The sequence below is a fragment of the Pectinophora gossypiella genome, chromosome 12, assembly GCF_024362695.1.
Source record: "Pectinophora gossypiella chromosome 12, ilPecGoss1.1, whole genome shotgun sequence".
Lineage (NCBI taxonomy): Eukaryota > Metazoa > Arthropoda > Insecta > Lepidoptera > Gelechiidae > Pectinophora > Pectinophora gossypiella.
The window spans coordinates 6,525,803-6,548,475 of record NC_065415.1 but is presented as its reverse complement, the minus strand read 5'-3'; the positions used below and the strand labels follow the sequence as shown (position 1 = coordinate 6,548,475).

Below are 22,673 nucleotides of genomic sequence, written 5' to 3'. Positions count from 1 at the left end.
ACTCCCATAGTGCATACAGGGATAATCGTCCGTTGGTGTCACACACAACATTTAGATTAAATTGTCTTAATGGGCCTCTACGTGTTGGTTTCGCCCCACGCACGCCTTCTGAAATTCCGGGCCTCCTTAGGCCCGAGATATGGAAGGACTAACTCTAATAAGGATGCCCCTCAGTGTTATCCTATGTTTCTGCATAGATTTCAAAGTCTGTAAAACAATAGTAGGTAAGTAGAAGAAGAAGCGATCTCACCTAAAGCATAGATCGGGACATCTTCCGCACCGTGTGTGGCCCACTGCCTGGGAACTGCCGCCGCGTGCACCGCGTCAACCACGACGGGAGCGGAGGCGGTAGCGTTAAGCGGAATCGCTCGCGGCTCAGCGTGCCCCGGCCCGGTCCCGTACAGAAGAGTCGTGTACCGAAGCCCGTCGATATCAGACACGACCGTGTCGGCGCCTAAGGAGATATCAAACAAATTAATCTCAGAAGAAATTCTCCCAAAGTTCGACAGCAAAGTAAATCTCTAAATATCGAAAAACATAAACTCTATTACCGCGAGTGATGAAAACATCTTTGCTCTGCTAACGGGTTGAGTGTTGCTTGATTTAAAATTATCGGGTTTTTTCGTAAACAAATAAGGTAAAATGGGGTCCAACCTGTATATTTTTTCTTATTAGGAGTTTTCTTATTACGAGTACGAGTAGGTACTTAACACAGTTGTTGCCCTAAAAAGATTTTTTTTAAAAATGCTTGATTGGGTCAAATTTTGTGTCTGATCAGACACTTATCTGGCAGACAGGTTATCCAACAGTTTCTTAACTAGTGGTGATATAGACCCCAAGTCTTGGCCTTCGTAGAAATACTGATTAAATTGTCAGAAGACACGACGATTATTTTAAATCAGAATGGATGGAACAGTAAAGAGAAGCAGAGTAAGACCAATAAAATGTTATTAACTAATTAAAGAATAGGCATACATCGTGCCTAAACAACAAAAGAATATTATATATCCAACGGATAGATACAATTGGAAAATGATACACCGACAAGACAGCCTCCGTGGTCTAGTGGTTAGAGCATTAGGCTCACGATCTGGAGGTCCGGGTTCGATTCCCGATGGGGACATTGTCGAAATCACTTTGTGAGACTGTCCTTTGTTTGGTAAGGACTTTTCAGGCTTGAATCACCTGATTGTCCGAAAAGTAAGATGATTCCGTGCTTCGGAGGGCACGTTAAGCCGTTGGTCCCGGCTATTAGCCGTAAAAACACCTCCACCAACCCGCATTGGAGCAGCGTGGTGGAGTATGCTCCATACCCCCTCCGGTTGATTGAGGGGAGGCATGTGCCCAGCAGTGGGACGTATATAGGCAGTTTATGTTATGTTATGTACACCGACAAGGTCGTAGTTTTTGAGTTAAAGAAAAGTCAGAAGAGTTGTCTAAAGCTTACCCAAAACTGGATGTCCTCTCGGAGTAGCTTGTCCACCAAAAGTCATGACATGACCGTGATCAGCTGTGACTACGATCAAGGTTTCAGCCGGATTCACCCTCTCCAAGGCTGCTAGCAATGCTGTCTCCAACTCTAAGGTCTCGTCAAGAGCTCTATATGGGTTGTTGTAATGATGCGCGTGGTCTATTCTACCACCTAAAACAGAATCTTCTCTTAATATTTTGCTAGCTTTGTGGTCGTACTCTTACCTTGCTTTACCATATTATTCTACATTGTCTCATTATTGACCAAAGTGGGCAAAAATCTTCTTCTTAATCTCTCCATGTAGCACACTGAGATTTTACGAATTATGGTAGCATATCCTGTATCTTTATTTAGTAGTTTTTAGAGGAGTGTTTTTCAGTTATGAACTAACCAAAAATAATATAGTTATTTCTTATCACAGATACGTTAAATCATGAAATGGTATTTGGAAGCGAATTGACAGTTTATTCCTCTGGAAAACACGTTTTCAATTGCGAAAATGATGTGGAGAGGAGAGTGAACCATCAATTTTTTCTCGTAAAATGACATCTTCCCTCACTTGGCCTTCCATATAGCCCTATTATAATGCGCAATCAAAACATTGAGCTCATGAATACAATATGAGCATGAGACAGGAAATAGGTGTACTTGGAAAAGCAACACAGCAATTTCCCGAAAATGTTTGTGCGAGAAAGCAAAATAAATAATGACCGACAATCCCAAGGGAAAGTAATCACGAAATATAAATATAGTGAATAATATATACGAAGATGTCTAATAAATTTGAATATATGTAACGTACGGATGCGACATGAGGGATGACTCTTGGTAGGTAAGTCGAAAAACAATGCCGTTATATAAAATTATTTACTTATTTGCAATCGAAACCAGTGCCCCGGATCATGAATAACGGAGGTTCTATTCCCGGTTTTCCGGCCAAATAGTTAATTCCATCTGCGGCAAATCTACAATAAGTCACGTTTTTGACGGCTCAGTAATAACCCTGACCGCTAAGGTTGGTCATCCAGCTCACTACCCACACGATATAAGATAAAATGCATTGAAATCAGAATCATTTATTCAATGTAATTATCATGGATAAACTTGTTGAAGGTCAATATAAAATTTTTGAATTTACGTCATTTCGCAAGGTCTTATGGCTGAGGAGAAGAAATGACAAGAAACTGCAACAGCAAAACATCTTTTAAATACCAATGAGGATATACATTACAAGTTATTTAATAACTAGAGGAACACATTGAATACCAGACATTTTTATCGCTTAGGTAGTCATTAGTCTTATAATAAGCTTTTGTACATAAAGTGTTGCTGGCAACACAAGTATAAAGTTAATATTTTTTGGTATGGCGATGTTAAGACTCGAATGGCCGACGCCTCCCGCGAAAGTGTAAAAGTGTATTTTTATTAACAATATTGAATTAAACAGTGAAAAGTAACAATTTGGTGTTTTGCTGCAGTTGGATTTAGAACCCTCGACCTCTCACCATCTACATACAGTCCACACAACCAAGAGCCGAACATAAAGTAAGCTTCACATGAGCTTTAAATTTATTTTCTGAAAAATTTAAAATATTATCTGGTATTTTATTGTAAAAACGAATACATAACCGCAAAAAAAAGATGAGTTTAATTTACTGAATCTAGAATTAGCAATTTTATTTTTATTTCTTGTATTGTAAGTATCCCTTTCACAGTTTCTCGGAAGGAGAGATACATTTTTACGTACATACATAATTTCAATTTTAATATTGACCTAAAATATCTAAATTCTCATATATAATATTAACCCTTTTATATTGGTACTTATTTAGGATTCAAGTATTTTAGGCTAAAGCTTTTTAAATTCTGATGTTAGGTTTTTTAATATTTATTAATAAGTACCCACTAAAAGGCCCGTCAGCTTCAATAACTCCAATTTTCTGACCACTCTACCCCAATTATCCGATATCCATCAATTTATGATTCAGAATTTTCCGATACTGGGATTTTGCAAGTAATAGTTGGGAATACTTAAAAGGTAAGGTCAGTTATATTCGAATAAACTTTAAAAAGAACCCTTTGATACCCCATTTGTGAATAATATAAAGTTCTTCAGAGCCACTAATCAGCGACATTTGCGATCGCATTTATGTTGAAATATTCAAAATCCTAACATACATCAATGCTTCAACGTCACTAGATTGTTTAACGAGTATTTGTGTTAATATAATAATGTGAAAATACATGATGTGTCGGTTGTATTACAGCGATCGATCTTTACAAATCAACAAATCTCTAACGTTTCCTTACCTTCGATAAGTAGGAAGAAACCCTTGTCGTTTTTCAGCAAGATGGATAGCGCAGCGCGCGTCATGTCTGCAAGAGACGGGTCGTCGGCTTTGACTGTGACGCCGGCTGTTGACTCTTCATCTGCATCGGTCACTGCTCCTCTTTCCGCGTTGAAGTCCATGTGCGAATACTCGAACAGTCCTGAGAAATATATGGCGATTTAAACTATTTTTGCTGAAGGTATGCTAAAATAAGATGAAAGTGCAGTACATTTAATCAGCGCCGGTCCAGAGTTGAGTGAGAGTAGCGGTCACTATAGGCACTACGTGATATGAGCACCAAAAAGCCTTTACACACTTCGGACACTTCATACAAACAATCTCGTTTTACGCAGACACCACACATTGACGTTACCGTAGATGCGCATCTGTGTGTGTGACGTGTGACGCTACACGATTCAAATCTAAACTATGTTCGAGGGGGTGAGGTAAACCTAGCTCAGACGCTCTGGTGGGGAGCGAAGAGTTGCAGTTCTGTACGTATTATTCATTATTCTACGGCCTTTAGAATTTTTTAGTCGTAGACCAAGGTCAACCGAAATATGTTCTGAATGTCTTGACCAAAAATAATTGCTACTAATTGCAAATTCAGACATAATTATACAGATAACGAAAGGTACGAAATGGTTCATATCTTCCAAACCGTAAATAATCGCTGAATATACATAGGGGTGTTTCTGGTAGCCAATGAGCCCCTCTATCTAATTTTTCATTTTGACAACCTGAATTCTGGGCCATCCTATATACATATAATTCAGAGTTTGATTCCATGCTTGGATCAGATAACTGACATCACATGGTGTTTAAAAAGGGTCAGCTTGGTTAAAGTCAATAGGCTTTGGACTTAAACATAGCTGGCAAGGAGTGGATGTTTAAACTACGTATACCCCTGCTGTACAAAATATTGCAGTACCTATCTTAATAATCCTTATTTCCCTGTATTTAGCTCTCAAATCAGTGGGATGGTGTTTCATTTTAGCGAATATCGTGTATTGATTTGGCCGTGAAGTAAATGTAGCCTGTTTACCCAAATTCTTGAATTTTAATACAATTTGTGGTTACTGCTAGGGTAAAATGTCCGAGTGTGCCGTTAAGAAACTCAATGATATAACTCCAATAACAATAACGATCACTAAACCCATCCTGTTTGTTAGTAACGTAAACTAATCAAACTTAAAATATAGATTTTGTAATAACAAAATCTTATTTATTATGTATCTTATTGGGCCTGTGTACTCTTAGGGAGCGCCTACAGTTTGGGGAAGTTACCTTAATAAACCGTCAATATTAAAATTTTAATTTAATACCTACGAAATACAAAATAATCAAAGGCACATATAAACATCATTCAGCCTACTTCAGGAACCGACTTCTAAAAAATAAAAGTAATAAATTACTACTCCATAAACATTAAGTTCGTTTTTTTTTTTATAATAGCAAATCAAATTTAACGAAGAGATGAAATACAAAAAGGTGGTAAAATTGTTTACATAACAGTGTTGTAATGTGTTCGGCCTGCATGCAGACTGCGTTAGTATTATATGATCTGTGATGCAGACGTACAAATATTAAAAAATAGCGTTAGCATAATCTTTGATTAATTTATTTTTTCCCCGAAAACATGACTTTATATGGAAATTTCGGTTTTGGTTTTATTTTCGGCTGATACTAAGGCCGTGGCCGAAATTCGGTTTCGGCTTTTAAACCTAGTTTCGTTCGGACACTAGTTATGTATGATGAATTTTAAAAATACCTTACAGGATTACCTATTCCTACCCTACTTATGTATAAACCATATGATAACGCTATATTTTATCAAGCGTTTATTTATTTGCTGTACATTTAATCAAATCTGCCCAACAAAGGATTATGTCTACCTCTGCGATTACGTCGGCTTATGCTAGTATGCCTCTAGACTTAACACCTAATTTTGTATTCTTATTTACAATTCAAACTCCATCTAAGCAGATTAAAAGAGATTTAGCAGGAATTACAAAACTCCAAACTTGGTGATAATTAAGCCTGTTAATAATTTAGAAATAAGTGTAAGTCCAATGACTGAACTTCCATTAATTACATAATTTAAGTACGTAAATTAAAACTTAGAATCCGTCTTAAATGATTACTTCATCTCCTCAGCATTATCCTGTTTTTCACAGGGTTCGCTTATCTAACCTGAAGATTTGACAGGTCCGGTATTTTTACAGAAGCGACTCCCTGTCTGACCTTCCAACCCGCGAAGGGAATCCCAGTCCAACACATGTTAGGAAACATACCTCCGAAAATGCTCTCGGGAATGCGGGTTTCCTTACAATATTTTCCTTCACCGCTGAGCACTTCATTTATGATCCAAACATGAATTCGACAACAAATTCGACAATCATTGGTTAAGTCAGAACCTGCGACCTCAAAGTGAGAGGCAAGCGTTCTACCAACTGGGCTAACACGGCTCTTCCCTTAAATAATTGAAATTATTCATATTGTCTTCTTCAACAAGTTAGTCTATCTACGTGAGCTGAAAATCTGTCACCACTCGCTAAGTAAACAAACAGCTGACTTTGCTAACTGAGTTGTCTGAATTTTTTGCTAATGTTATTTAATTTGTGTTTTATTGACAATTGTAACAGGTGCAAATTTTGGTGCCATAAATTTCCGATACATCTGGGGGATTAAAATGGGCACATCGAATCAATTCATCTAAGAAAGCAATATTGCAATTTGACATTTGCGCATATTAAAAGTAAGTGCGCAATGCAAACAAATGTCAAATATATATAGTTAGTTATATATTGCTTTCTTAGATGAATTGCTTCGATGTGGCCATTTTAAACCCCCCCCCCCCCCCCCCCGTTCACATCAGCGACGAACAAACATACCAAAACATCACGCCTGTAGCCCCAAAACGGCAGGCAGAGGTGTACAAAGGTGTGAGGTACTTTCACTATAAACACTATAAATTCATAAAGTATACTCTCCTTCTATCGTGTGGGTTGTGAGGTAGATTACCAACCCCAATCCCAGTGCCGAAGCATGGATCATCATTCTTTAGGACAATCAGGTGATCAGCCTGTAATGTCCTATAACAAACTAATAGTAGTATACTCTCCAATCCATTGTGTTATATCACTGTGTAATATTCATACGTACATTTCACCTTGCTTTTCTTTACTATGGAACAAAGAATAATTTACGCAGGAAGCTGTCATAAGCTAATATGATTTCAAACGCCCATTTTTATTTTTTCGATAATTACGTAAATATTTCCATTCAGTTTTACCTTAACATTTTTGACAATAACTAAAAATATCCAAAACCCAAATCCTCTAGAGATTGTAATTAAAGTTAACAATTAAAAAATAAAATGGGTACTCTCAATTAGTAGACGATTTGTAGCGAACTCTGAAAACACGCGGCTTAACATCTTAAAAGCTAAAGTTGTTTGCGTTATATTGCTAAAAACCATTTAAATTTTCCGCTTTTACTGCGATAAATTACAAGCTGTAACAGCTTCTATTTATATTTTCTCCTTAAATCGCTGCGTAAGCGTTAACCCTTAAGGAAAACCCTACAAAAGGTCGCTTTCTTAAAACATTTTGCGGATACCGTTTACAGGGTGTATAACATGAATATAATGAAAGAAATATGGCTTTGGAATCGCTTAATAACAGTGTTTTGTGTTCGTTGCTTACCCTTCAACCACGGGAATGTAACAAAAGTGTATATATAAAACTTTATTGAACGAAGAACAATCCTAATGCTTCCTTTATGACTTTTGAAGTTTTTTACGCGTGGTTAAAACGGGCCTTTAGCTGAGAAGTCACGGTTGGCGTATGATTTTTTTTTATGGAAAACTGTTTGAGCTTCTCTGTATTTTAGAAGTCAAGTGGAAAAATCACACTGGAACAATTAAAGTTCTTACTACGATCCTGAGACACTACACATCCGTCAATCACATCCTAAATTTGATTGCGGTATGAATAGCGAAGGTCCGTGTTGCTCTATATATGACTATTAAGTCATCATCATCAGCCGTACGACGCCCACTGCTGAGCATAGGCCTCCCCCAAGGATCTCCACGACGATCGGTCCTGCGCTGCCCGCATTCAGCGGCTTCCCGTGACCTTCACCAGATCGTCGGTATTGTACGATGACAATTGACAACATTTCATTTTTACTAAGGTGCCTTAAATCGAAAACCATTTCGAGATATTTCTATGATTTACACAAAACACATTTTTTCAGATTTTTTAATTCAGTAATAATAGAAATATATTGAAAAATCCACGAGGTCAGAAGAGGAAGGCATAATAAGTTCAGACCTTTACATAAAAATTATAAAAGAAGTAAATGTCATACATAACATGACACTTTGTGGCTTTTTGGCGGGAAACGGGAACGGGACAGTTGCTTTCTTCATTGAATGATCTAAATAATTAATACGAAGTGGTGTTTTGTGGTTAATGATCGCATTAAGTTAGTCGGAAAACATTCGCGAGTGTTATTATAGAAATAGAAATACTCTTTATATCGGAGTGTTTAATAAACAAAGTGTATCTACCTATTTTCGCTTCGTGCCAAGAAGCCGCTTCATAACCCGAAAGTTTATGCGGACTTTTGAGTTAATTCGTTTGGGGTTCGGAGTAGGAGTCTGCTCCGAGGGTGGAGGCTTAGGTTTCATCATCATCACCTTTCATCATTTCATTAATCATCAAGAAAAAAAATACGTAAGACATGGCTGTATGGGCATAGTTCCCTTTGCCTTACCCTTCGGGGAAAATCAAAACAAAAAAAACATGACACTTTGTTTGCGACTTGTTTTAAATACGCATGCAAAGGTACATTACATTATACTGCCTTCATTCTATCAATGGCAGAATCCAATTTTCAAAAAATATTTTTTGTAACTTCTAGTGGAAAAATCTTGAAAAGAAAAAATACGTGTCTTCTATTTAAACAAATACTTTCGAAATAGCACAAAAAAACCACGGCTTAAAAATTTGAAATGTTGTCAATTATGTATCTTACGTCTTATCCTCTTCAGACTCAACAATTTAAAACTTTTTAATAATTTATGTTTATAATGTTTTCTCCTAATAATATATATTTTTATTTATTTATCTAAGAAAGTATTCTTTCTTTCTTATTCTCGTCTGAAATCTAATTCGAAAAACAGCTTACCTAATAAATAGTCCACAGTTCTTGGATCAAGCTTGGCTAATTGCTGCCTAGTGTGGATGTACTGGGCCCGCAGTCGCCGCCGCTTCTTCTCCCTGGCCCAGTCTTCCGCCAGGTTCCGTCCATCCAACCTTCGACCCTGGCGGTTCGGATGCTCAGGGTCTGGTGTCACAGTCGATAGGAAGTGTCGTCTACCGCCTCCCATAATTACCTTAAGAGATATACAAAAGATATTTTATAAAACTGTGTTCGAAGAAATTATATATATTATAAAGCTTTTTTTGTAATTAGATTCTTATTATGGAATGAATGGAAATCATGCGTGTGGGTAGGTTTTGCGCCACATTACTCTTTCACAGATTACTCTTTCTTTTTTTCTTTTTTTTTCTTTTCATTATACTTCATGAAGCTTTTGTAGAAGATAATTAATTACTACTGGTCTCAAGAACTAGGTGAAACAAACAAACAAAGATTATTAGCAAAAAATATAAGCTTAAAAACTAAAACATATTATAAACAGTAGGAAAATAGGTAATATCTTTGAAATTCTTCATCATTCTACATCACAATGACATAATATATATAGCGGTCAAACACATTACCCTTCTTTTTGCTTCGCGTAGTCGGGTAAATATTCTTATTTTACGAAACACGAAAAGCACCGCTTTTCTTTTTTTTTTTCATATTATAAGTAGCTACATTTAAAACAAGTCTGTCACGTAATAAAATGAAAACGACGAAAACGGGCACCCTTATACCTAAACGAGTGAAACAACACTCAATTACACCGGAGACCTAGGACAGGGTTGGCAAACCAATAATACACGCATCGACGATACAACCTCTAGGCTCCTGACAAGATACGAACAGGTTCTAACAACACATCGGACAAATAAGTCAGATGCAAGATGCCGCCCAACAACGTCCGACCAATCAAACCCGCTTCCGTGACTTTTAAACGTGTTTAAGATCTTGAGTAAGCGAATCAACGCGCTTTCTCAACACTCTACCCAAGCTAGAAAACCCAAGCTAGAATTATTATGCAAAAAAAACATGAGTCGTCTGATTTATTGTAATGTGCGTACGTGACTAAATAACTTAACCGAGAAACAAAGTAAGTAAGTAATATTTTTTTTTACTAAACCCTGCCACGTATTGAATGTCTCTTAAGACATTTCAGTAACACGTTATACATTCGTTTTTAAATTGCACGAAAAATCGTCACTAGCTATTTTATTTCCAAACAAAAACCAAACACAATACCAGGTTTAAAAAACTCCTATTATAGTCCGCGTCACGAAAAAAAAATCGTTAGTGATTAGGTAGTATCGTAGATTCTGCATCAAATTATTGTGACTTGTCAAAATATTCCGTGGATTTCTTTCGTGACGCGGACTATATTTTAAACCGGGTATTATCTTTAGTCTTCGTTTTATAAAATACGGTACCCAATAAACAATTATGTTTACAAGTACAAATGGAAAGTTAAGATTGTTTTAAGTTTACGCGGTTATTATCATAATAATTAAAGCACATAATAACGGGTTCTTACCGCGTTTATAAAAGCCCGCCTGCCCGTAGAAAATTATGGATCTACCTACTCCACTCCAATCTCATCAGTCATCCCGTGATCATGGCACTTGCAACAGTGTCGAAATATCGGGAGTCTCATATCCCCATTTAAACGCGGTAAGAACCCGTTATTATGTGCTTTAATTAAGTTAAGATTGTTTGTTGACACGTCATGGCTACATAAAACATTTCTTTGGAATTAGCACGTAAATGTATAAAGGTTTGCCATCCCTGACCTAGTGTTCGGGTACCAACATAATTTATTTCCTTTATTTTACCTCGTCCCAACCAAAGTATTTTATTCTTTCCATAACTCAAATAATTTTCAGACGCCCAAATAAATTGAATATCTCGGGATTGAACTAAATTTTACCAAGCTTCTTGTTGTAAACAAATCAAGACTATACTTATAAGGTTTAAGATACTTTATTTCTCAAAAGAATACATTTGATTCGCTTACTGAGAAACAATCAATTTCATAATATAGTAGTTTAAACAACATTGGAATTGGACTAAGGTAGGTAGGTACTTAAATAACATTCCGAGACTTACTATACTAATTAGTAGGTAGGTATCTGTGTTCCATATGCGTCGACACTTTAATTGTTCCATCCACCAGCAACACAAGATTCACACTACGATTAAAACCATTAATAATGTTTAAGAATGTGGGCTTTTAATGCCTTTTTAAAGATATTTAGAGTTTTAGTATTTTTAATCTCAGTGGGTAGATGGTTATAAAGCTGCACTCCTTCGTAAACTATACTTTTTTTTCCATAATTTGTCCTTGATCGTCCAGTGCAAAGAAAACTAGCCCGTCTCATAATACGCTTTTGTACAGTTACTTTTTTTGTGGAGGTAAGTTGCGAATGTAGGTCTTTATTTATTATTTTTCTTATTAGTAGGCAGGTATTGTATGTATAGGTTTGTTTGACATTCATTATATGTGTCGTTTTATAAATTTTCTTTGTGGGAGTTAAACGTTTAAAGTTAAAAAGTATTTTTATGAGTTTATTTTGAGACCTCTGTAGGTTTATCTGATTAGTTTTCGCGGCCGACCCCCATAGTTCAATTAGGTAGTCAATGTGCGGTTTGACGAGTGAGTTGTAGATGGTATATTTTACTAGGCGCGGTAGGCAACGTGTAGCTCCGTATAGGACTCCAGTTAAAGATGACAATTTTGACTTCAATTTTTTTAAGTGTGGTTTCCAAGTAAGTTGACTATCTAGAATTAAGCCAAGGTATTTTTCTTGATGTTTTTCATTAAATCTTATGGTATCTATTTCCGTATTTTGTAACAAAATGAATGTTGTTGTTTTATACTGTTACTTAATACTAATTTAAGAGCCATGCTCTTGTTGGTGTAGAATTCTCCATGCTATTTTTTTAGGGAAAAATAGGGATGTGGTTTCCCTCATGCCCCCGCAGTACTCTGTCTGACGCAAGTAGGATGGCGCCCAGACTAGTAGATTTTAAAGTCGTCCGCCTGTAAATAGTACTGACAGTTACTGCTGCCCTCTGTCAGGTACCTACATAATGTTTCTTACATAATTTTATTTATTATGATTCTGTACCAAAAGGTGCAAATTCTCTTCTGATTGCCTATTTGTGGCCACATCACCATTAGTGATTATGGGTGTTTTGTTCTGCAGGTTTTCAAAGCAACTCCTACACAATTTTCATTTTTAGATCGCGAAGTAAGTATTACTATGCTTGCAAAGCATTTAGGTACTTAATCTAATGCTTTTTTCCGTAGGACGAATACCACCTTTCTTAATAGGAAACAACAATAGATTTTATATCTATGTAAGGTATGTATTTTTGTAAGAACCAACATTGGAAAGACAGAAATATTCACATTCTCGCCAACAAACAGTTTTGCAGTTTGGCGAAACATATTTTTTTTTTGTTGTAAAACTGCAGTGTTACTTTTTTGTAAAAGAAAAAAAACTGAATCGTGCTGATTCCTGTACACACCATCTAATTTTATTTTAAGTTGTAAGTACCTGTCATTTTCTTATCCGCCGAAAAAGAATAGGCCAGATAATCGACAGGCATCACATTTATGGAACTCTCGTCAATTTTAGACAGGAATTTTAAAAACGCTCCCAAATTTATATATTCGCCAATAACCCGACAGAGTTAAGTCGACAGCACACGTGGAACGGGTTGCATAACAGCGAGATCCCTATATAATTCGCCCGTGAAAATTAAATCATTTTAAAATTAACAGTTGTCAATCTCCCATCCCTTTCCTTTTCGGCGAAAAGAAAATTACGGATATAACTTAAAATAAAATTTGGAGGTGTCTGCAAGAATCGGGGCCATTATGACTTACAAATATTATTGTAGGAAAGCGAGTTAAAAGTAAGAGATAATACTTTGGAAGGATAATCAATGGGGATTTAGTTGTTTATAGTATGAATTATGGTATGCATTGTGGTTGGGTAATGAATGGGACGGAAGGAAGTTTTAAAAAGATAAGGTGGTTGTTTATTATTGGATTGTCATCGGAATTTAAGGGGCATTTTGGTTTTTGAAAATAAAAGGAGGAAAGATAATTAAAATATCCCTTTTAAAATTATATCCCACATTAATTACCTTATTCTCATTTTCCTTTCAACGAACTTAAAAAACAAGACAGATTAGTTGATGTACTAGATAGAGACCCGCGTACGGAAACTCACATATTATGTACGTACTTACACATTTTATTTTATTGACGTGACTCATTGTAAATTTGCCGCATATGACATTCACTACTTAGCTGAACAATTGGAGAAAGCTGAAGGCTCTCACCCGGTACAAAATTTAAAACAACGGGCCAGAGAGGTGCCCAGTTAAGCGCGTAACTCGGCTCAGGGCGTCACCTGAGGAGATTATATTTGAAAGAATTAATCGACCCTAGTGGGCCGATAGCGATAAGCGGTGAATGAGGGAAATAGTCGACCACATCGAGGTCCTGAACAAGACGTCAATGACCCGTGGTTAATGTTACATACGAAATTATCACTTACATTAATATTCTTCCCGGGTTCATTCTCGACCAACTGCATGGCGATATCTTTGCAGTCCTTGCGCACAGTCGGTGGTACTCGGCTGTCGTCTTCCCAGTACCGCGACGGCGCATGCGCGTACAACGCTGCCGGAGTAGCATGCGTGACGCGAGCCGTAGTCACTATGCCGGTGGATTTACCTATAAACAAAAGTTTTGGGTGAAACTCACTGTCACTCAATGCGAAGTGGGAAGCTGCAGTTTATATTTTGTATGTGAGTGTACATTGGGCCCTACATAAATTAGAGTCCTTCGATGAGCTCGATAAGAGCAACATATAAAAAGGATTTATAGGCGCACACGGTATACATTATTTTTAATTGTATTTTAGGCGAATAGAAAATAAATGTATTTATACATTGTTTTAAGTATACGCGGTTATTATCATAATTAAAGCACATAATAACGGGTTCTTATCGCGTTTAAATGGGGATATGAGACTCCCGATATACAAGCGGCAAAGAAAGAGGGTAGACAGATATGTCTGCCCGCAGAAAATTATGGATCTACCTACTTCACTCCAATCTCATCAGTCATCCCGTGATCATGGCACTTGCAACAGTGTCGAAATATCGGGAGTCTCATATCCCCATTTAAACGCGGTAAGAACCCGTTATTATGTGCTTTAATTATAAATGTATTTATTTGGGAACCTATATTCTTAATATTCTCGTAAAGGAATTTCTACTCAATTAACTACACAGTTCCTGTACATTATTATTATTCATCTTTCGGATACAGAGAGTGTTGATTCTAAACTAAATAATGTCAGGCATTTATTAAGTCGAGAATTTTTAAAACTTCAGCTTGATACTGTCGCAACGAAAACTTTGAATTCTCGTTGTAGTTTTGTGCTTTCTCAACTTTACAGACTATTTGACTTCCGAGTAGATGTTTCACATTCTTGACAGAAACTAAGTAAGTACTTGATCTTAATAACTTCTTTAAGCTTAGTTTAGTTCCATATTGAAATACGGTATTTAACTGGGTCAAGGATAAATTATAAAATGCTAATCTAGAAATAGAAAGCACTTTAAGGTGATCAAAACTCAATCTTATTTTACTCTTCGACCTATTTACGAATTAGTATGACGAGTACGACGTTTGACCGCTTTGTCAATGACGTCACAGGGCAGTATTTGTATTGATAACATACAATTTCCAAAGAAAACTTTCGTTTTGACGTTTCATAAAAGTATCTCATTTGACTAGGATGTCTAGTAGCCTATTATATATAATGTATATTTATGGAATATGTATTGTATATTTTTTTTTTTTTAGGTTGTACGTTTAGGTTTATATTTTGTTTTATATTATTATTCTTCCTCTTTTCTAGAATATCTCTCCCGTCACGTAGTTTAACTGGAAGAAATCTCTTTGTTTAGACATAAGTTTACTTACCTGTACTGTCTGTTTTTTTTTTGTATGTACCATGTGTCTTTTTATTGTGTATAAATAAATAAATGAAACACTATCTATTTGGGTGATGAGACTGATGATCTGTTAGTAAGTGGTTCATCATATCCATCTCAGAACAAATAACAAAAGTGTCTGTCTCGTCCCACCCCCACGTGAAAGAAGTCCAGACATGAAAGAAAAGCTTTGGGAATCATGCTGCTTACCATGACTACACTCCATACATTCTTACTGTGTGCCGAGAAGTGCGAGCAAGGCAGATAGTTCGTATGCGCTCCTCTTTACTCCTTCTCGCCTTACGCTCATTTAGACTAAAGCAAACCTAGGGGGTGAGGTAAATGTAGCTCGGCACCCGATACGAATTGGCGCGGGGGGAGAGTTACCGTTCTATACGTAATATTATTCTTTATTCTATGCCATGACATATATACTAGATTAAAATAAAGACCAAAATAAAGACCAAAAAAGAAGAAAATTATTGTTATATACTGGATACACATCTCTTTGGCAATCACATATTTTTATAACATTTTTTGTGCATTTGTATTGTATTTAATTGCACAATAGTTATCGATCTACTTATAGTATTTTGCGGCTAACACCGTGATCAAATTCTGCTCATTTATAAAATATCAAAGAGTAATAAAGTAAAGAGGTTATGCTGATGTAGGCTTGTAATTAACCGTTTGTAATTACGCGACCCTAAATACCTACCCTAAATAATTAACAAGTAGGTTACGAAACTAAGCTAATATACTAACGCATACATGCGAATGAAGGGCCGAGACTCATTTAAACGTTCCGAGTCACGCTCGGTTTCCCTAATCGTCAAAAACGCGTTCCGTTGTACGCATTGGGTCACGCGCGTGCGATAGAAACTGTACTCACGCAGGTTTTACCGATAAAACGTACGTGTAAAAGCCTATTGGAAAAGTACGTTTTGATTCCGTAAGCAAAGAAGGAAACTCCAATCTAAGCTAAAAATCGAATTATTCCAGATATTTTACCCGTAGCTTAAAGCGTATCATAGTTTTGTCTGAAACAGTATTTCATTAACGACGTGGCGACAGAAATCGCGTTACACATAAAATATAAGCAAGCGGTGAACATTTTTATTTGACAGCCAAGCAAAGTTCAATCGAAATATTTGATAATTGTATTCAATTTTGCTTAGCTGTCATTTACCTTTGTATAAATATGAGTCTGTGGCACTTAAAATAAATGTCTATTTAATTTATTTTAATACTTATACACACGTTCACCGCTTGTTTATTTTTGAATGGTGAGAAAGTAGATGTAAAAGCATGTATTATTTTAATTTAGTAAGTACAGTCATGAGCAATATAATGTACCCACTTTAAGACTCTGTCGCACTAACATATTTGACATTTAGCGAGACTTACAGTTCAATTTGTCAAAAAAGTTAATGTGACATGGTACCAAAGTGTATACATATTAATGCTCGTGACCGTACTTTAGTAAACTTGCCTATTGTTTCTTTCTTTACTGTATACATTAAACTTTACGTTATCTCGCCGGCAAGGACGACCTTCTACTTTTAGCCCTAAGACAGTAATATACTTTTTATGAAAGTAACTCTTAAGTTCGTAAGAAATGAAAGTAAGTCTTAAGTCTAAGTATTTGCGCAAGATCCATTCTAGACAACTTGCGCAAAGTGGAAATGGAATATTGTAAGTAGTGCGACCAACTTCACCGTATCTGGCAAGAGCAAGTCAAACTGACTCCAGTTTGCATTGAACTCTACATCAGCTATGTATTACTTCGATTGCTGCTGCGTCTTAATACTTCTTGGATAAATATCCTCTAGTCAATGGAAAGGTCACAACTGTTAATAAGTTACTCGGGAGTAACAGATTGTACTGACATCCATCTCCCTAGCGTTATATTTTCACAAGTCCGCTTACCTATACAGAAGATTTGATGGGTTCAGTTTTTTACAGAAGCGACTGCCTGTTCGACTTTCCAACCCGCGAAGGGAAAACCAGGACAGGAAATACAAATACTTTCGAAACGCATTTCTCGGGAATGTGGGAATTCGAAAATCATTGGTTCAGGTCCGTATTGGGATTCTAATCTGCGACCTCACAGTTAGATTCAAGTGTTGTTCCAACTGGGATATTGTACCGCTGCAATAGCTTAAACTGACATGTTTATGAAAAACACGACACACACATATAGACAGAGACCCACCTACAAAGTTTTCCCAAGGCCGAGAGGGTTTTATATTTTCCTTGAGGACCTCAATTTCCCCGTAAGAAATTTAAGAAGTTTTTTCTTTATAACAACATCGACTGCGTCTCGTGAACTCTATTCAAATTGACAAAGTGATTCCGCGTTTTCAATACGAAAATGTTGAATTGAAAATGTTTGGTGGTTTGCGAAAAGTTAGATGAGTGTTCGTGGCAAGAGTGCTTATTTTGTTGTAAAAGACAGAAGTTCTAACTTAATTTGAAAAAAATAAATACATACATCCACTTGGAAAATAACTACTAAGAACGTGCATAACGATGCGATATTAAAGCCAAGTTACGACTTCACGCAGCAATGACGCTGCAAGATTTTGTTTCATAATTAATAAATATCACGCTTGCTATAAATAGAAACGGCATTTCATGTAGCAAATATTACAATCTACAAAATAATACGATTCACGCGTATTCCAAGTACTTAGATGTTATGAACAAAGATAAAATATATAAGCAAATAAAGACATAATTCACTTTTATTCACTCGGTATCATAGTTAGTTACACTTTGAATCGTAATTTTTTACATAACGAACGTCTCATCCGCCTAGAGCTACTAGAGCTTCTCACATCCTGTATAGCCGGGAAAAAGAAGCTGCAACAAAAACCTCGGCACTGGGCCCTAGACGTTCTTTAAAAAAAACAAAATATTTTATAAAATTTAGTAATTTGGCTGCCTAATATCAGTTCCCAGACAGTTAATCCCCTCTACATAATCACTTACCTTATAAAATCATTGTTTACAAAGTTTCTGTTTAATAAATGTTTTAAAACTGTTTAAATGCAAATTCTGGATCTGAATGTAAATCTTATTGTAAAAACGTATACATTCCCCCTTAAAAGATTTAGTAATCTTATGGAATCGACAGACGTGCAAAGCAAGTTTATTTTTATTACGGGTATTTACAATGTGCCGATCACAATTTTTCCAAACAATCGTATAGGTATAGTAATCGCACGGTTTCTACACCTTTTGGACAACTTTGTGTATAATTATATGAGGACTCCATTGCAGCTCAGCGTCTAAGGTAGTTCTCAAATAAAATTGCTGTTCTTTATTTGTTACAATAATAGAATCAAGCGGCCTACTAAAAATTTTGTTTTATTTTTATTCAGTAGCAGATTGTTTACAGTAAACCAATCTACTACCTCTGAAATGGCGTTGTTTACATCAAAGGATTTTGGTCGTCTTTACTTTGAAAAGTAAGGTGGTATCATCTGCAAATAGCATCACTTCATTTTTGACAAGACTAGACAAGGTAAATTATATAAACTAGGAACAGGAATGGACCTAGAGTTTAGCCCTGCGGGACGCCTATACTGACGTCAGATCCTGACGATCTAGAGCCGTGCATATCAACCCTCTGAACGCGGCTACTAATGTGCGACTCCAAAAGAGCAATGACATATCGAGTATTCAATAGTGACGAATTTTCGCGATCAAGATATTATAAGAAACGCAATCGCAGGCTTTGGAAAGGTCGCAGAAGACACCATTAGCATCTTTGGTCTCCTCCCAAGCCTGAAAAACACGATTCAATTCTCTATCAAACCTTAGTAGTCTGTGGAAATGTATGTTGATAGGAATGTAAAACGAAGAAAGGTCATTAACGTTCATGTAGGTATTTCATCTGCTAGTAAGTATTCTGGTCTTCAAGATAATTAGAGAAGCGAAGCCATACCACCGTTATAAAGTCAGGTATACTCACGACGTAATAAAATGGGGACGTGAGAAGCCAGTAATTACTCGGTATAAAGAGGAATGTGGTAGCTGCAATGGAATACGTCAGCGGGTAGGACAAAAGGCACCTTCAGTCCATTAATATTTCTACCGCAGATTTCGCAAAACTTATATTAGAAAACTTTAAGGCACCAACACTTTAATTGTCTACGTAGCTTTGAACTAGCGTTGTTGATTCAAAGTTAACAACCGCATGTACAACCATATAATTTTAAACATCCTATTATAGAATAGAGAAATACCCTAAGCCGCAGAGTATAAAATAGTAGTAGGTAATGATATTTTTTTTATAAGGATAAGTATGATTACACTATTCTAATTTAAAGATTATTTAAACACGGCTGATACTCGTACCTACATAATGTTTGTGATAGCAAGCATTCCCAGCATATATTTTATTATCAACGAAAGAATTGCTAAAAGAGATAAACAGTGCCCGTTATACTCTCAAAAACAAATGACTGCAGCTATAATTACTCACCTCGTGTGAAAAACTACGTGCAAACAGGGGTCGAGAAAAGCTCTAAGCGAACTGAGCTTGAATTTGTTTTCTTAGCAAATAAAATTACCTACAGCAGTTTCAAATCTATAAGACCTTATGTAAGAAGTGAAGTGTGAGGGCCCGGTTGTCAAAAGTCTACGAAAATATCTTTAGGTTTTTGTGAATACCCAAAAGAATTGTGAAAATTGGAATCAGTTTTTATTAAAGTCAAATAAGCCAGTTTTATGTTTTCAACCAGGAAAAGAACTGTGTGGGGACAGGTTTAAGGAAATTAAGAAGTTGAATGGTTGTGGTTTTTTATTGTATTAAATTGTTTGTCCTTTATAATCAAATTATTGACAGCAAAATACAGCTGAATGCCGTAGAAGTGAAATCTGGTTGCTCTTAATGTTGCTAATACACGATATCAAACTTTTTATATATGCTCGGCTACTTAGAGTAGGTACTATTCATCTAGCTTTTCTTTATTTCCTCAATTGGCCCTTTCCGACTCTACCATTTACATCCGAGGAGGAGATACCTATAACACTACCTAGACTAATATCAGTAAAAATACTTAAGTTTGGGACACAATTAAGTACTTTTGCTTACCAGCTTCATGCGCCCAGTCGACTAGAGAGGAGACTTTGGAGTTGATGGCGGAGGCGCAGTTGTTAAATCGGCCTCCGGCGTCCAAGCCCAGGGTTTCGTATCTGGCTTTGACTCCACAAAGAAGAGCTGTGGCACAGGCCGAGGATTCTCCCGTCTGCGCATCCACGTTGTATGTCTGTTGGAAATGGTGGACTATCAATAATATCTACTACGAAATTACTTACGAATGTGGTATATAAGGTGAAGGTTGTTGGTAGTGCAGGCAGAAGAAGACCTAAAAGAACGTACATTAAACAAATTGGAGATGTCTTTAGAAAATGTTTACTACGATCTACTCTGAACCCGTGATGAGGAGGAAGCAAGAGAATTGTGTCTGGGTCAAAACAAATTATTACATAGTCTCTGCTTACCCCGGTGGGACATGGCCTGAGTTTATGAATGTATCAATAAAATCTGTAGCAAATCCTTAAAAAAACTAAATTTTAAAATTCAAACTAAATAAGCTCACGATTGGGGTAAATCTCGAGCGAGCTCTTCGTTAGATCAACGTGATAGGTGGTGAGCCGTATCGCTGTCTACAGTGATCGAGGCAACTGTCAATTCAAATCCATCCCAAACCAAAATCTTATATCTGCTATTCGATAGGTATTTATTATTACTTTTTCTACAACAATCAATTCAGAATATGGTGAACACATAGTCCATCCACTTCTAATGCACGGAATATGTCCTTAGAGTAGGTACATAAAAAGTCAGTTGATATTAAAAGCTCAATAGTTGGTTGACTATTATAACAAATGACGGGATCGGGATTGTAAAAAAAAATCATTGCTTGATTGATTGCAGTCTTCAAAGGTCATAAACTGTTACAAAATCTTAATCAGCTCTAGAAAATAATTTCCTCAATTAATTTATCGCCAGAATCCACATTTCCAAAAGTTGATTAGTCATTCTGGCGATGTGTGACAAATTAACTAGGACATTGAGTCAAAACAAACATTATTAGCATTCACATGTGCTATTCGATAATCAACATCAATTTACTGTCAGACGTGATGCGCAGTGTTGATAGTCAATATTACTTGTATGTCAAAATAATATAACAAGTAGCTACTAAACAGCCATTCAGAAACAATTCAATATGCCAGCTTTCATTTCGAGATTATATTATTGGAAGGAAAACAAAGCTATCCGATCCGGATATTAAAATGTCAGCAATAGGTTAAATAAATATACCTAAATATTGGTACATCCGTTATCACAAAAGCTCACCAATATAAAAATAACGAGAATCATCAATCTGAAAATAAAGGAAAAAAGTTAATTTTTGACGGATTTCATGGAAAACCCTTTTAGAAAATGATGTTTACATAACGTGAACAACAGGTAAAAAATAAAATAGGAAATAAAATTTTATTTTATTTCTTCCTTAAAAAATGAAAAGACTTTTTTTAATCGACAATATTATTTGCACAATGACTACTGCATAAATATTGTCAATAAGATTTTAACGCGCCATCTTGGTAACCTTCGAGCAGTATAGAGCCTACGTGAATTTTTCGACCACTTTACCTTAGCAAGAGCAACAGCAGGGAAGGTATCCCAAGCTAAATCGGTGTCTTCCCCAGTTTGTCCTCTTCTCTGACCTCTGAGAATCCTCGCTGCGGTCGCCGTCGTGAGACTCATGCCGTCCCCAACCACCAGGATCACGTTCCTTTAAAAAATACAATTATCATTATCTACTATCCGTTCGAGTCAATTTAACGCCCTAGAGTACGGCTTTCCAGCTATTCCCCGCGATACCACGCATTCGGTTTTTTATAGTTGTGGATTCAGAAAACCTAGCCAAATACCCATCACCACCTTCACCCATCATCATCGCCTTTACATCACCAGCGATGTACAGTCATGAGCAATAGAATGTACCCACTTTAGGACTCTGTCGCACTAACATATTTGACATTTAGTGAGACTTACAGTTCAATTTGTCAAAAAAGTTAATGTGACATGGTACCAAAGTGTATACATATTAATGCTCGTGACCGTACTCATTAAACTTGGCACCCATTTAGATCTCACTTCTTTTGTCGTTGAAGTCAACAACCAAGGCATAGGTATATCATAATATTGAACTTGGCTCTTATTTCACATTTATGTTTTTAATGGGATTTATACCACAGCATCCTCTTTTAACTTGCAGTCTTGCGTTGTATTATATTGGAGTACATAACATAGCATCACGGCTGGAGGTGTATAGTCATCATCATCAGCCCATTAACGTCCCCACTGCTGGGGCACGGGCCTTCCCTATAGATAGAGAACCTGCGACAAAGAAAGAATAACCTGCGATTCATGCGATTTATACATATGCTTGCTAGTGAGTAAATAGGTTTTAATGAAATTTGGCTAGGACCTCTGTACTGAACTTTTTCTTCAAGTGCTATCTCCATCCCGGAAGTCGGCGACCATGCGAACGCACGCACAATATGCGTACCTATCTATTACGTCATCATCGTAAAAAAACTAACATAAAAAT

General features: G+C 36.5%; 2 protein-coding genes across 4 annotated transcripts in view; both read right to left on the bottom strand.

Annotated features, from left to right (window-relative positions):
- Nucleotides 1-22,673, bottom strand: part of LOC126371088 (uncharacterized) — a 421,730-nt gene that overhangs the window by 97,909 nt on the left and 301,148 nt on the right. Inside the window, exon 1 of one of the 2 annotated variants that reach the window (XM_050016286.1) lies at nucleotides 14,795-14,798. The exons of the other annotated variant lie outside the window; for it this stretch is intronic. The gene's annotated coding sequence lies outside the window, so the exon portion shown is untranslated. Of the gene's footprint in view, nucleotides 1-14,794; nucleotides 14,799-22,673 lie in introns of those variants that run through there. 2 annotated transcript variants of the gene reach the window in all.
- Nucleotides 1-22,673, bottom strand: part of LOC126371078 (alkaline phosphatase-like) — a 110,115-nt gene that overhangs the window by 1,831 nt on the left and 85,611 nt on the right. The window contains exons 1-8 of one of the 2 annotated variants that reach the window (XM_050016269.1): nucleotides 21,710-21,805; nucleotides 21,410-21,437; nucleotides 20,138-20,312; nucleotides 13,584-13,762; nucleotides 8,998-9,205; nucleotides 3,782-3,961; nucleotides 1,448-1,642; nucleotides 251-454 (exon numbers count right to left, since the gene is read on the bottom strand). In XM_050016269.1, the coding sequence (XP_049872226.1) occupies nucleotides 251-454; nucleotides 1,448-1,642; nucleotides 3,782-3,961; nucleotides 8,998-9,205; nucleotides 13,584-13,762; nucleotides 20,138-20,312; nucleotides 21,410-21,433 (1,165 nt within the window). In that variant the 5' untranslated portion in view covers nucleotides 21,434-21,437; nucleotides 21,710-21,805. Of the gene's footprint in view, nucleotides 1-250; nucleotides 455-1,447; nucleotides 1,643-3,781; nucleotides 3,962-8,997; nucleotides 9,206-13,583; nucleotides 13,763-20,137; nucleotides 20,313-21,409; nucleotides 21,438-21,709; nucleotides 21,852-22,673 lie in introns of those variants that run through there. The other variant, XM_050016268.1, reaches the window with a different exon arrangement.